We start from the raw sequence: 15,596 nt of genomic DNA, 5'->3' as shown, positions 1-15,596 counted from the left end.
AAGGGTTTTATGTGATGCTAATAGAATGTTTACAGGACCTTCTTGAGCGTCTACTACTATTGTTGATTTAAATCTGAAAGTCTTCTTCTGAAACCTAATTGTAGAACACGTCAATATACATCATCTTAAGCAGCTTTACAGGAGTAAATACATTTCATCCTTCACCACTTTCTGTGAAAGAGTTACTGACAAACACCCAGATCAATGCTCAGTTTTATTCTTTCATAAAATCAGAATTCAAGGCCACTCCACACACACACCAGAAATCCAGAAAGATACCAGAAAAGGTAACAGCTTTCATCTTAAACTAAAATTCTTATTATAACCCTGAAAGCGAGAGAAAAACAAAAAGAAAGCAAAATCATGAACAAAAGTAAATTTAAGATTAGCATTTTTATGATATTACAGATTATGCTCCAACACATTCTCTGGAATGTTCTCCATCAGCGGTAGAAGATGAGCACCGCCGCCTCGGTCACCTGCTCACTGGTGCTCCATCCAACTCCAGTGCCGTAACCGTCCCAGTCAAATCCTGCGAAATCTCCACACTGTCTCGGAGACGCTTTAGGAAAATGACCACATCCTCCAATACAGCACTACACACACACACGCACACGCACACACACACACACACACTACATTGAGTTTTCACAATCAAAGCTTCTTGATGTGATTTTTTCCAAACTTGTCATAACCAGTAGTAAGCATCAGGTTTTAATTGGGGTTGGAGATGTAAAATATTGGTCTCTTGCAGGGTCACAGAGACCAAAAACACACAAAAAAACTGTCACACAAAATCCTAATACACAACACAAAATACTTCACAACATGAAGGAGAAAGGCCAAGCTGAACAAAAACAACAAAAAAAAATACAAAGAAACAAGAATTTACACAGAGTAACTTGAGATATTTCTGGGGCCCCAGAACACAAACCACAAAAGACAGACCACATAAAATTAACAACCAGGCAGAAGAAACAAACTGAGACAAAAGGCGAACTTAAATATACTGGAGGTGACTGAACACAGGGGGAACCAATTGGTAATTAATGACGTACACTCTGGCGACATCTGGTGGGGAAACGGAAGATACACAAAGAGAAAGAAAAAGGAGAAAATCCGAATAGGAGACCCAGAAACTGACAGCAAGAACTAACATCTCATGATATGTCAGCCTCTTTCTCACAATAGAACCTGACTAGCTGTTAGCCGCTAACTTGTTAAATCAAATTTGTTTTGTTTGACTTTATTTTCTCTTCACTTTTTTAGAAAAGTTAAACAAGCAGTGGACGTTTTGGAGACAAGGTGAGGGAGGTGAGATTGAGATGGTTTGGACATGTACAGAGGAGGGACATGGGGTATATCAGTAGGAGAATGCTGAAGATGGAGACACCAGGAAGGAGGAAAAGAGGAAGACCAAGGAGGAGGTTTATGGATGTGGTGAGGGAAGACATGCAGGTAGTTGGTGTGAAAGAGGCAGATGTAGAGGACAGTGGGGTATGGAGACGGATGATCCACTGTGGCGCCCCCTAATGGGAGCAGCCGAAAGAAGAAAAAGAAACAAGCAGAGTTGTTTTGTTGTGATCTTCTGACATTTCTGTCACTTCCTCACCAAATAACAGTCAAATGTGTTTGTTTTAAAAATCTTTTTAGATAAATGTGTTTTTGAAAGCTTCTGTTAAATCATCTAGAAAATAAAGATCTCAGACAGGCAGCGGTCTCCTTAAAGAGACAGGATTCATCTCAGAAGTGCCCTTACACATTAATAATATTTATAATATAAATGAATCTCATTCTCACGTGTTGATTGTTGCAGCCTGTTGGTTTGAGTCCTGAGCAGATCGCCAGCGCCGCCCCCTCCGTGTTCATGGCTCGGAATGTGATGAATCCGGGTTGAGTTTGCACTGGAGAGACATTTAAAAATGAATAAAATACTTAGCGTGTAATAATGACTCATTGATTCAATTCTCAAGGATTTGCAAATAAATACGAACATTTTATTAGATTAGAAAATGATCCAATGTTCTACATCCAACACTTACAGATTAATAACATTCAAATGAGTATAGTAGCTAATGACTATATAACTGCTAGTGTAGCAGCTAATCCTTGTACAATCACTGTCAGACTTATTGATGAGCTATCTCGCTAACATCACGCACTGAACAGAACAAACTGTAATAAATAGGAAATTGAAAAGTAATGAGTGAAAGTCAAATACATTTTTAGAAAAATGATACAACTTGTTTCGAGTGTGTTCTACTCCACCTCTGATGTTGGGTCCGTAAAGGTTATGGTTGGATTTGGTGTTTCCCACATCGTACACTAGAGGAACAGAGGGGCCGTGGTTAGCAGGACAGGTTCCTACACCAAACTTCACTGGGAATTGCTGAAAACAGGAGAAATGTGAATGAGTTTTGTGGAAGTGAATGTTGAGGGAATGGAGGGTGGAGCCAAGAGAAGTGAGCGGTGATGATTATACACATTAAAAATGTACCCTAAATGCAGTGAACGTGTGAACTTTTACTAACAGTGTTTTTATTCCAGAGCTCTGTAAACTCTGTAAAGTGAAGTGAAGTAAAGCGGGAATAAAATCCCCTTTTTGATTTTTCCAAATTCATTATCTTTTTACTGATTTATCTAAAAAACATGGCAAAAGAGATTTGACTGAATCTTCATCAACATCCACCAGACATCAGTCCTACCAGGACCTGTTCCATGAGCAGGAGCATCAGTTCCAGGTCCTACAACAAACCCATTACTCTGGACCCTGGTCCAGTTGGTGGGTACTCAAGCAACAGCCCTGCTGTGTGTGGCGGCCATGCCCTACCTCAGCTTGCCAAGATGGAACAACAGAGTGACAGGACTTGAAAAGAATTTGCGACAGGCACAATAATGTCAATCCCAGTTAGAATATAGAAGCGTTTGGCTATGTGAGATTTCACAGACGAAATAAAGTGCTTGATTTACTCCCACATTGAGCTGTAAATTACTGTCAAGTAGCAAAGGCCCATTGAGGTCAGAAGGTAGTTAGCGAGTATGAGAAAAGGCAAACAAACAGATGCAGCGCACTTACCACCAAAATCCCCCTAAACAACCCGAAAGAGGTTCTTCACATGGCTTTGTCATGGGAAGAGTTGAGACTGGAGGTAAATCTAAACAGCAGTTAAATCCACCCCAGTGGAGGTTGCAGTCCCAATATTCTGATGTGCTTTTACTTCAGTCTCAGTAACTCCATTAAACCCCACATAGAGATGCCCCCCAGGGTTAGTTGGTATACAACTATCTATATTATTTAGCCAAGCATAAAAACTAGTGGTGAGGGATGGTCAAAATGCAAAGGCTTTGCAAATCTCATCATCTACTGTACATAACATCATCAAAAGATTCAGAGAGACTGGAGCAATCTCTGTGCGTAATGGACGAGGTTGAAGACCTTTGTTGGATGGCCGTGGTCTTCGGGCGCCTCAGACGACACTGCCTCACTCATCGGCATGATTGTGTCATTGATGCTACTATATGGGCTCAGGAATACTTCCAGTACCCACTGTCAGTAAACACAATCCGCCCTGCCATCTGCAGATGCCAACTAAAGCTCATGCAAAAAGGAAGGCATATGTGAACATGGTCCAGAAGCGCCATCATGTCCTGTGGGACGAGGCTCATTTAAAATAGATTATTTTAAAGTGGAAAAGTGTTCTATGGTCAAACGAGTCCAAATTTGATGTTCTTGTTGGAAATCATGGACGCAGTGTCCTCCGGGCTAAAGAGGATTGGGACCTTCCAGCGTGTTATCAGTGATCGGTTCAAAAACCAGCATCTCTGATGTTACTACTACTATACACTGTTATATATAAACATGCTATCAGTGTTATATGAGGTCAAAGAAATGATGGATGAGCTGTAGAAGAACATTAATAGCTCCACATTTTAACTGATCTACAGCAAGTTTGTAGCCGTGCTCAGGTAATAAAGACCATCTGCACTGTACTGAACCAAATCTTTCTTTCAGCTCTTTGCAGCTCCTCGGAGTGGAATATTCCTGTTCTGCAGAAAGAAATGTGATGTTTATAATTATTAATCACCTTTATTGCCAAGAATCATGGGTTACATGTACGAGGAATTTGTCATGGTGTGCTGGTGCTTTATAAATATAAACAATCTATTAAAACTAGGAAAATAAAATAATCAAGTCATAAATACAGATACAGTTGAACAATGCAGGGTATGTAAAAGTGAGGCAGTGCAAAAGTATATTAATAATCATAATATTGATACACTGATCAGGCAGAACATTATGACCACCTGCCTAATATTGTGTTGGTCCCCTTTTGCTGCCAAAACATGATCTTCTTTAGCATGAAGAGATAATCAGTGTTATTCACTTCATCAGTCATAATGTCTGATCAGTGTATAAGGAAACTGACCCTCTGTATCTGTATTTAATTGTTGTTGGAGGCACACAATTGTATCGGACGTCTTTGGATGCAGGAGAATAAAATTTTCCCTTCACTTGAACTAGGAGACCCAAACCTGTCCCTGCATGACAATCCCCCTGTACTCAAATCCAGCTCCATCAACATCTGCTTCACATGGTTTGGAAGATTGTGAGTGGCTGCTATACCTTTGGGGTGAAATGGAATGCTGACAGCAAACCATATATACATACAGTGAGGAAAATAAGCTGTATTATACAAATAAATAGTTTAAAAATCATACATTGTGATTTCTGGATTATTTTTTTTTAGATTATGTCTCTCACAGTGGACATGCACCTACGATGACAATTTCAGACCCCTCCATGATTTCTAAGTGGGAGAACTTGCAAAATAGCAGCGTGTTCAAATACTTATTTTACTCACTGTATATAAAGTGTGTGAAGAACCACTGTTTCTGGTGGTTTTGATCTTATTATTATTATTATTATTAACAAAATGAACAGTAAACCAGTATCAGTGATTTCATACCTTTAAGAGACACGGCGAGGTCGATGGACGCAAACGTCACAAACAGAACAATCCAGTTTATCATCTTTGTGATGAAAATATACAAAATGCCGTGTAAATCAGAAACATCAAGACATGCTCACACGAACAAAGCTAATCAGGCTAACAGATTGGTGTCACTCACAAGAAGTTGTTGGTCCTGAGGTTCTCAGATCTTCAGTGATTCTTCACACAGGAAGTTGGTAGAGCAGTGAATTGTCGGGTACTGAGGTGGACTTCAGCAGGGTTCTTTCATTGAGAGACAGTGGGGATTTTTTTTTTGTTGTTGACATATTAGGGTTGTCTTTGGTTTTATGTTTAAAGCTTTGAAATCAAAGTTGTCAACTCATTATTCATCAGGAAATGGATATTTATGTTACCTTTAGAATTTGCATATTACAGAGGAGATGGATAATCATTACCATCAGACTGTAAATTATACAACCTCCTCAAGATCCTGTTATCGACAGTCTATTGTCCTGAGAATTTACTTACTGTGACATTGGTTAGCATCTAATCCATGTTCTGAAGACGGCGGTTTGGGTGTAACAAGCGGGCAGACCAGAACATAAGCCTCATCATAGATGACAGTCAACATCTTAACCACTGAGCGTCCACTATCCCTGGATCTACATAAACACATGAAGATATTGAGATTATAGTGAATGGTTCTACATAAAGTAGCCATGAAGATGAATTCGGACTGCAGTTAATATGTACAGTCTCACTACAATAGTTTAGATCTTCAGTTGCCATAAACAGTTTTACACTCGATTTCTATAAATCCAACATTTTAGACTTTATGTAAACCTAAGATGAATGCAAATGCAGTAAAAGTCAAGATGAGTCGGAAAACAGCAGGCAGAATTATACATATAAAAAAGGCAGATGTAAAATAATTACTGTTGTTCATCCCTGGTAATTTATATCCACATCAAGATCTTCAGATTTGTTCACTGCACATAACCTTGGGGGTAACCATGCAATTCATTTCCTTTTTCTCCATACATTACATCTCTAACGTTATTCAGATCAGTTTCTCCTTTACAACATCAGCAGATTTAGTCAGTTTCTATCCACACAGGCCACTCAGGTGGTGTTCAGGTGCTTGTTCATCATCTCAAGACTGGACTTCTGCACCTACTTCCTGGCAGATCTGCCTTTGAAAGACATTCAACCTCTGCAACTGATCAGAAATGCAGCTGCATGACTTGTTTTTAACATGTATAGGTTCTCCCACCCCACCCCACTGCTACACTCCCTCCACAAGCTTCCTGTAACTGGTACATCTGGTTTAAAACACACTTACAAAGATAAAAAAGAGAAACCAGAAACCCTCTACCTCTCAGCTTTTATTTGATCTCACACTGCTCCACACTCCCTCTGATCCTTTGCCACTGCTCGACTGCTCCCACCTCTCTCAGGGTACCAGGTAGAGATGCTTCCAGAACCTTCTCTGTTATGGCACTGAGGTGGTGGAACAAACTGATGTCCAAAAGTCTCTAGTAGCCTTCAAACTATGTCTAAAGACCTCCTTCTTCCAGCATTTATAGTAATGGTGAAAATGGGCTTTTTACATATACAAAGGGAAATTCTTTCTTCGAATATCCCAGTGATGTTGGGAAGCTGGACTTGGAATCCAGGGTCACCCATTATATAGGGGAGGACAGAGGGTTAAGGGCCTTGCTCAAGGGCCCAACTTGGTGATTCTTGGGCTTGAACTCACAACCTTCTAAGTAGTAACCCAGAGCCTTAACCACTGAGGTACCACTTAGAAGTTCTTTTAAAAATAAAACTTCCAACAGAGTTTGACTGGAGGTATTCTTCATCTGTGTTCTAATGAACCAGGATCTAAATGTATTTGTTGATCTCAAAGGTCTCAAAACACTTTTGTAAGTCGCTCAGGATAAAAGAAGCATCTACCAAATAGTCTAGATGCAAATGTCAATGATTAAAAAAAGAACATGAACAGAGAAAAGTGGAGTGAGAACAAAAGAAACAAACAAGATCAAAAGCCAGGACATCAGACATGGAAGAAAAGGTTTGATATGAGGCAGAGAGAAAAGCAACTAAACACAATTCTTCTCCATGAACAAAGAAACCACTGGGGTCTTCATTTACCCACTAATCACAGGGAAAACTCCAAACAGGTGCACACAATAAGGACTTGTGTAGGAAATAACTAATGACCACGCAAGAAATTATACACAAATCCCACATGACAAACACACAGAACTACATGAACACAATATGATACTACATAATACATGAAGCACTGTGAGCTGAAATACTACCATTTGGTTCCTCTCAAGGTTTCCCCTTCTCATTTCATCTTGAGTTTTCCTCATCATAATTATAAAATAAATCATGGCCACACTTTAGTCACTCCCAGTACCCCCAGGGTTTGTTTTCTTTTGCCCCAGGACTCATTACATGGAGAAATTCAACCTTTGTTCCACCCAACAGTGAGCAGCATAGCGATCCTGCACACCTTCATCATACTTTTATAACTATTACAATGTGTTTTATGTGTTACAACACACACACACACACACACACACACACACACACACACACACACACACACACATAATTAAGCACATGACAAGCTGAAACTCTGTGCTTGTTAAACCTGGTCTTAGTCGTAATGATACATTTGAAGTATAATGTTATATTGAGTTATAATTATTGCATATAAAAGTTTTATACAAATAAATCTGTATTTGATTAAAGATCTTCAGTATGTTAATGATTTTACAGCATGTTAAATTATTGTACGCCTGTTTATTAGTGGTAGTTATTGAAGGTGTGATCTGTGGGGTTCTGTGTTATTGCCTTACATTATTGGTGTTGTATCTACTGTGACCTTGTGGTTCTGCACGGCTGCTTTATTATCCACCTCTGAACCTGAAGACGGAAACAAAAACAGAACTGAAAGTTCTCGGCCAACAAATAGAGATCAGCGACAGGAAGTATAAAGTGCAACCTCAGCAACAAAAATACCACAAACCCAAAAAAATACAAGTGGAGTGACCCTGGTTTTCTCCAAATTGTCGTAACTGAAAATTTCCCAAAGTGAACTTGTGAACCTGCAGTGAGTGCAGGATTACTGATGTGTGTACAGTTAAATATACAGATGCACATTTATGTTTCAATGATGCATCCAAAATAGAAAATAATAAATAAATAAATATATACACACCAATCAGGATTAACATTATGACCACCTGCCTAGCATTGTGTTAGTCAGCAGTGCACAAAGTACACGAAGCTTGTAATGTAGTAAAAGTTGAGACTCGGTAAAAGTAAAAATGTCTCTTTAAACTGTCACTTGAGTAAAAGTACAACAGATTTTACCTTCAAATGAACTTCAGTATCCAAAGTAGTGATTTATTATAACTCTAATGTTCCTGTTATTATTTTTATCACAAGATTCTTCACTTAATCACCTCAGTTTGTGTGTAAAGACTCGAATGTGACTCTCAGCACACTGATCTATTAAAATAATGAGATTAATGACTCAAACACTGATTGATTTCTGTTACAATCATCATGACCACAAAACGTGTAAATGAGGTCAGTGGTGGTTTTTGTGGGTGAACCTCACCATGACCCAAAGTCTCCCACATTGATGAGTTTCAGCTTTAAGAAGCTCCACTCTGCTTTAACTGCCATCACTGGATGAGTAAAACATGTTCTCACTGAGCTTCATTTCATGTATAAATAACACCTGCATTTATTACACAATTAAATTAACGTCATTGTGCACAATTTATTAAACTCTCAGACCCAAGAACCATAAAGTCCTTGTGTAATTACAGCCATAAGAAATATAAAATATGACGAGAAATACAACTTCTACAACTTCCCGACTTCTTTCCTCTTTTTTCTGATTTGGGCTCCTGAGGGTTTAGATTTTTTTGTCATCCATAATTTTTTATTTGGGTTCTGACGTGATGTGACCCAACCCCCCACCTCTCCTTTCTGAGTGTATGAGTGAGGGAACTCCTCCAGGTGGTGGCTGCAGACTTAAACCCCCGGCAAGATGCTGCGCTGGGCTGCTGACCGTGTCTCCTAAAACAAGTTCCAAACAGTGTGCACTCGACCCTGACTGGTGACTCGCTGCATGTTGGACCAGTTACTTTTTATCCTCATAAATAAAAAGGAGCGACTGATTTGGCGGAATGTAGTGGAGTGAAAAGTGAGATATTCGACTTGAAAATGTGTGAAGTGAAAGTAAAAGTCTCCCCAAACAGAAATACTTCAGTAAAGTACAGATACGAGAAAAAAACGACTTAAGTACAGCAACAAATTACATTTACTTCATTACTGTCCAACACTAATATGGTCCCTTTTTTACTGCTTCTTCAGCAGTTTGATCTACAGGAGCTCGTCTGCTGGATCGAACCACACGGCCCAGCCTTCGCTCCTCACGTGCATCAACGATCCTCATCCCCCACGACCCTGTCGCCGGGTCACCGCTGTTCCTTCCATGGAGCACTGCAGACCAGGAACATCCCACAAGAGCTGCAGTTTTGGAGACGCTCTGACCCAGTCGTCTAGACGTCACAATTTATCAAACTCGTTTAAATCCTTACGCCCATCTTCTAACATCAACTTTGAGGAGAAAATGTTCACCTGCTGCCTAATAAATAAATCCAGCCACTAACAGGAGCCATGATGAAGATCATCAGTGTTCTTCACCTTACCGCTTATTATTATTATTATTATTATTTCTCCAGGGATAATTTTGGGGTTGTACAGTACGGATCATCTCATCCAGGTGGACATGTTCAATGTGTGAGTTATAGCTTCTGTAATGACTGGATTTAAGTTAGAAAGTACATGAGAACAGGACATCCTCATTTTCACACACACACACACACACACACACACACACACACACACACACACACACACACACAAAGTATAAAAGGCCGAGATCATGTGCACTTCATTACTGTGAGGATCCACACAAAGCCCTCAGGTGAGTCTTCAGTTTTATAAACTTGAACATTATAGGATATAAATATGCAGCGATTCTACAACATTAAAGCATCAAAAATGCACTGTATCATTTTTCCTTGTTTTCCAATCAGAGATGGTGAACTGGACGCTTCTGCTTGTGGCTCTGTCATGCGTAAACTTCTCTGTATGTGGCAGAGGTGAGATTGCGTTTTTGGATCTACAGCTCCAGTAATAAAATGTTATAGTACTGTAGAGGATTAGAATATAGAGTGTATGATCAAAACATTATTTAACACAATGTCTGACAATACTTTCTGAAGAACCAGAATATTTCAGTCCAAGGAGCTGCAGAGAGCTGATGCAGAGATACAAAACCAAGGAAGGTGTGTGTTCTTTCATCACGTCACTACACATCTGAGTGAAGAAGAGTTTCAGAGCGTCCCTCAGCTCTACAGTGTGGAAGACTGTGTTGATTTCTGATGCATGTTGTTGCAGATGGTCTTTATTACCTGAGCACGGCGAGCGGTGTGGTGTATCAGACGTACTGTGACATGACGACTGCAGGAGGAGGATGGACTCTGGTGGCCAGCGTTCATGAGAACAACATGTACGGGAAATGCACCACCGGTCAGTGCTCCAGCTTTATGTGTGTATTCTCATAAACTCTAAAGCTCCTCTAATCCTCCTCTGATGTTCCTGTAACGTTACTGTGATGTTCCTCCTGTAACGTTTGTGTAACTCTGATGTGAAGGTGATCGCTGGTCCAGTCAGCAGGGTGGAAGTCCAAATGTACCTGATGGAGACGGATCGTGGAGTAACACCGTCACATTCGGCACTGCAGAAGCTGCGACCAGCGACGACTTCAAGGTTCAGATCAAAATAAGTTCCCACATGATGAGGAAAATCTTCTTCCTTCTCTTCTTCATCTTTGTACTTTACCCCACAGAATCCTGGGTATTATGACATCACAGCGGAGGACGTGGCGGTGTGGCACGTTCCCAATAACGAGAGAGTGGATCAGTGGAAAGTGAAATCATTCCTGCGCTACCACACAGAGACCAAATTCCTCAATAGCTACAGTGGAAACCTCTACAATCTCTTCAAGGTGACATGTCTTTTAGCGCTCATATATCGCTCATCTAACATTTATCTACCACTCATCTAACACTCGAATATAACTCATCTAGCACACATCAAACACTCATCTATCGATTATCTAATGCTCATCTAACGCTCATCTAACACTTATCTAACACTGATCTAATGCTCATCTAACACTCATCTAACACTCATTTAACACTCAACTAACACTTATCTAACGCTAATCTAATGCTAATCTAACACTCAACTAACACTTATCCAACACTCATCTAACGCTCATCTAACACTCATCTAACGCTCATCTAACACTCAACTAACGCTCATCTAACACTCATATAACATTCATATAACATTCTCATAACCTTTATGTAACATTTCTACAGTGTTCATATGAAACGGTGTATAGATTGAAGTGTTTCACATTTCTCCTGTTTTCAGCAATTCCCAGTGAAGTTTGGTGTAGGAACCTGTCCTGCTAACCACGGCCCCTCTGTTCCTGTAGTGTACGATGTGGGAAACACCAAATCCAACCATAACCTTTATGGACCCAACATCAGAGGTGGAGTCTTTACTTCATTGAGTTTAATATTTATTCCAGGACTGACATTGATGACTTGTAAACATCTCCACAGGGGCGTCTGAACCCGGATTCATCACATTCCGAGCCATTAACACGGAGCGGGCGGCGCTGGCGATCTGCTCGGGCGTCAAACCCACAGGCTGCCACAATGAACACGTGAGAATAAAATCAGTTCATACAGCAATCACGTGACTCTTACTATCCTCATCGATCCTCATCTGATGGAGCGATAACAGTTCAGTTCTTGTTACGTGGACTCGCTCTTCACCTGGACGCACACTGCATGGCTGAGGAAATCAGATGTCCCAATACTTTTGGGAATATCATGTATGTACTAAGCGTGCTCCAATCCACATGAGATGGTGACGTGATGGTGAACTGCACAATGCACAGAATAACTCTTTTCTTCTAAGGCTCTCTCTTCAGAGGTAATGTTTAAAGGTTCTAAATGTTCTACATGGGTATACAGAAGGTCATGTGTGTGTGTGTGTGTGTGTGTGTGTAGTGCTGTATTGGAGGAGGTGGTTATTTTCCTGAAGCGTCTCCGAGACAGTGTGGAGATTTCACAGGATTTGACTGGGACGGTTACGGCACTGGAGTTGGATGGAGCGCCAGTAAGCAGGTGACCGAGGCGGCGGTGCTCATCTTCTACCGCTGAGATCCTCCTGATCACACCCCAGATCCTCCAGGCTGAATTGCAGATCACACATCTGATCAATAAAATATATTTCATGCAAATAAAATAATAAACAGCTGTGTGTCACTTGTATATGATGCATTATTACAGCACAGAGCTGGATTCTGATTGGTCAGAGCGAGTCGATAATCTTCTAGATTCACATTAAAAGCCCTCGCAGTAATACTTACATACTCACTAATTCTGTTTCTATAGAAACGGCTCAGTTACAGAAACGTGGACAGCACACACGTCACATGACCAAATTAGAAACCTGATGTGAAGTTTTCTGAAAATAAGATGTTTATGCAACATGCATGAAAGGAGTTTCCAGTGTCAGCGATATGTACAGAAGGTCAGAGGTAAATGTGGACTGAACATCTACAGGACTGAGGAGCTTATGTTTCTTTGTGGTTCATAAAGAACATGAATTTTTGTTTCTTACTGATAGAGAGAAGAAAAATTCAGGCTGGTGATAAAAATAACTGTTTATAACTGCTATAAAGTTCATTAAACACTCATCTAACGTTCATCTAACACTCATCTTGTGCTCATTTAATGTTCATCTAACACTCATTTTATGTTCATCTAACCCTTAATCGAATGCTCATTTAACGCTCATTTAACGTTCATTTAACAATCATTTAATATTCATCAAATGCTTATATAACACTAATCTAATGCTAATCTAATGCTCACCTAACGTTCCTCTGATGTTTATTAAAAGCTCACCTAACACTCATCTAATGCTCACCTAACGTTCCTCTGATGTTTATTAAAAGCTCACCTAACACTCATCTAATGCTCATCTAACACTCACCGAACACTCATCTTATATTCATCTAACACTCATCTAGCATTCATTTAACGTTTGGTTTTCCACTCTCAGAAACCACCTTCTTCTGATAGTTCATTTTCTTGAAAGCCTTTCTGATAAGGAACCACTCATTTGTAGTGTTCCACACAGAACCTCCAGAGGAGTGACTGCAGAACTACTGATCTTTCTAGAGGGACTCGTCTACAATCAGCACGACAACAAGAAAAGGTCGATGAGAAGTTTAAAAGAGATTTTAATGTCCAAAAAGTCAAACATGTACATATCTGTGACATCGCACCACCTCCAGACCCTCAGCGCTGATCAACACGAACACAAAGTGAGTCGAGTCACACATTCATCGATTCATCGCATCAAAGCAAAGTAAGAAAAATACGCTTTCCTCGTTAAGTGCAGATTAAACGCCGTTAGCATGCCGTTCGGGTTAAAGTTCATGGCCGTCTCTCGGTGTGTGACGGGACGTGAGTCGAGTGCTGGTTAAAAAAAAGCTTGCAGATGATTCATGAGTCAGTTAAAGAGAAAAAACGTGCATTAGAAAAAGGAGAAGATACAGAGGAGTTCATTTCCACCTCAAACTGTACAGGAATAATTACACACTGCTCTAGAACAGCAGGTTTTAGCCTACAAACACACAAACACACACACACACACACAGTCATGTTTTAGTTTTTTTGGTTTCGGATCTCCAGACTCCACTCTAAAGCTGAATGAATTGATGGAAGGTGAAGGGAACATGTTTATTTCAATCAAAGCTATGATGCTAATGCTAACACTAACATTTAAAGCCCCACCCCCTCACCCCCAGAGGGCATCGTTAGGTAACGATCATAATGCAAACAAAATGAGAAGTGGTTTTAGGCCACGCCCCCTACCTGAGTTGGACGCTGGTGTTGAGGGACACCAGACTGTGTGCTGAGAAGGAGATTTTTACTGTTTTTCTCTCTCTGAGTCCCTGTGTCTCTGTGTCTCTGTGTCCACTTCACTAAACCAGAGACCATAAACTTCTGGAGATGGCTAGCGACATTAGCATTACAGTAGCTCCAGTAAAAAAAAAAAGTTTTATTAAGTAAAATATGAACAGCTTCTACTCAGGAACATGCAAAGAACCTGAGAGGTGCAGAATAAACTTATTCTTCTGCTGGCAATGATTTAGAAAATGCAGGGAGAAAGAAAGAGAGAATAAAAAGAGAAATAGGGAAAGTCAGACCCCAAAATCTCCTGACTAACCCACAGCCCCGCCCACTTGTAAAACAACTGACAGACACAAGCCCCGCCCACTTGTAAACCAACTGACTAACCCAAAGCCCCGCCTACTTGTAAAACAACTGACTGACACAAGCCCCGCCCACTTGTAAAACAATTCACAATCTAACCCCCGCCCACTGGTATAACAACTTGAGTCTGTTCTAATTTGTAAAACAACTGAATGCCCCACCCACTTGTGATTGGTAAATAAGGCAGGGCTTGTGATTGGTAAAAAAAAAAAAAAAAAAAGCGGGGCTTGTGATTGGTGAATAAGGCGGGGCTTGTGATTGGTTAAAAAAGGCGGGGCTTGTGATTGGTCAGTTTATATATTAAATTTAAAAAAAAAATCTATGTATCTATGAAATGTTGATTTGGAGATCCTGTGTCTGGGGACACACACACACACACACACACACACACACACACACACACACACACATTTCCTTTATTAAATCCCTTTGGGATCTTTTCTTCCTTTTTTTTTTAATTTTTTTTTTGCAAAATGAGCGTTAGCTTCCAAGCATGCAGCGTCCGTCTTTACAGAAATTTGGTTTCCCACATCAAACAAAAAACAAACAAACAAACAAAACCAGATGAAATGTGAGATGGTGTCATTTAATGCCCTGAAATTCAGTGGAGGATCAGTTAGTTCAATAATGATATATAAATATATATACACTATATAAATAGTGTGTGTGTGTGTGTGTGTGTGTGTGTGTGTGTGTGTGTGTGTGTGTGTGTGTGTGTGTGTGTGTGTGTATTTGTGAGATTATGCAGGCAAAATGCTACAGCTAATTCCTCTTACCATGGCTAGCATGAAGTTACTGTGTGTGTGTGTGTGTGTGTGTGTGTGTGTGTGTGTGTGTGTGTGTGTGTGTGTGTGTGTGTGTGTGTGTGCGTGCGCTGATGAAGTGTACAGTTCTTTTTTATTCCGTTTGTATAATTTCTCAGATTTTTTTTTCTGAACAGCGTCCAGTGAAATCGCTTCATATTTTTTTGTTTGTCATCCAGAGAAAAAGTAACAGATGAAAAATACTGTATTACCTCCTCGTTTGTCTACTGATTCTATAAAAACTGTAGAGTTGAATATCATTTAAATACTTACATTTGATTGGTTAAGTGCTAAATGATTGTTTAAATTATTATTTTTTTTATTTTATTTTTTTTACTTCACACTTTACATCTCTGATTGGCTGTGGCGGTCAC

General features: G+C 40.0%; 3 protein-coding genes and 1 long non-coding RNA gene across 5 annotated transcripts in view; 1 reads left to right on the top strand and 3 right to left on the bottom strand.

The window, feature by feature from the left end:
• Positions 1-216: 216 nt before the first annotated feature.
• Positions 217-3,496, bottom strand: LOC310721569 (intelectin-1-like; the record flags this gene model as incomplete). Its single annotated transcript, XM_083533357.1, has 4 exons — positions 217-596; positions 1,801-1,904; positions 2,269-2,458; positions 3,437-3,496. 4 exons carry the CDS (start codon positions 3,494-3,496, stop codon positions 444-446), a joined length of 507 nt encoding a protein of 168 aa, XP_083389483.1. The 3' UTR covers positions 217-443.
• Positions 3,497-3,961: 465 nt separating this feature from the next.
• Positions 3,962-8,082, bottom strand: LOC310721435. Of its 2 annotated transcripts, XR_014532040.1 has the most exons (4): positions 7,826-8,082; positions 6,328-7,495; positions 4,968-5,614; positions 3,962-4,047 (listed from the first exon to the last, which is right to left on the bottom strand). It is a non-coding gene; the product is annotated as an uncharacterized lncRNA (long non-coding RNA). The 2 variants fall into 2 exon arrangements; XR_014532041.1 differs by lacking the exon at positions 6,328-7,495.
• Positions 8,083-10,083: 2,001 nt separating this feature from the next.
• Positions 10,084-12,401, top strand: LOC310721429 (intelectin-like). Its single transcript, XM_083533132.1, has 8 exons — positions 10,084-10,150; positions 10,274-10,336; positions 10,449-10,580; positions 10,705-10,820; positions 10,900-11,058; positions 11,493-11,613; positions 11,687-11,790; positions 12,140-12,401. The coding sequence occupies exons 1-8, from the start codon at positions 10,087-10,089 to the stop codon at positions 12,290-12,292; spliced, it is 912 nt and encodes a 303-aa protein (XP_083389258.1). The 5' UTR covers positions 10,084-10,086; the 3' UTR covers positions 12,293-12,401.
• A 3,128-nt stretch (positions 12,402-15,529) lies between these two features.
• Positions 15,530-15,596, bottom strand: part of pcdh7a (protocadherin 7a) — a 12,360-nt gene continuing 12,293 nt past the window's right edge. The window contains exon 4 of the mRNA XM_083533102.1: positions 15,530-15,596. This exon is cut by the window's right edge and continues 1,127 nt beyond it. The gene's annotated coding sequence lies outside the window, so the exon portion shown is untranslated.

This window comes from Silurus aristotelis (assembly GCF_946808225.1).
Source record: "Silurus aristotelis genome assembly, chromosome: 27".
Taxonomy (NCBI): Eukaryota; Metazoa; Chordata; class Actinopteri; order Siluriformes; family Siluridae; genus Silurus; species Silurus aristotelis.
Note: the sequence above shows the minus strand (reverse complement) of the source record. Positions and strands in the feature narration are given on the sequence as shown.

What these genes read in the sequence shown, in the direction of transcription:
- LOC310721429 (XM_083533132.1), top strand. Translation starts at nt 10,087, where the DNA reads ATGGTGAACTGGACGCTTCTGCTTGTGGCTCTGTCATGCGTAAACTTC. An exon ending in GTACGGGAAATGCACCACCG is followed by an intron (nt 10,581 to 10,704) that starts GTCAGTGCTCCA and finishes TCTGATGTGAAG; the next exon opens with GTGATCGCTGGTCCAGTCAG. An exon ending in TTATGGACCCAACATCAGAG is followed by an intron (nt 11,614 to 11,686) that starts GTGGAGTCTTTA and finishes ACATCTCCACAG; the next exon opens with GGGCGTCTGAACCCGGATTC.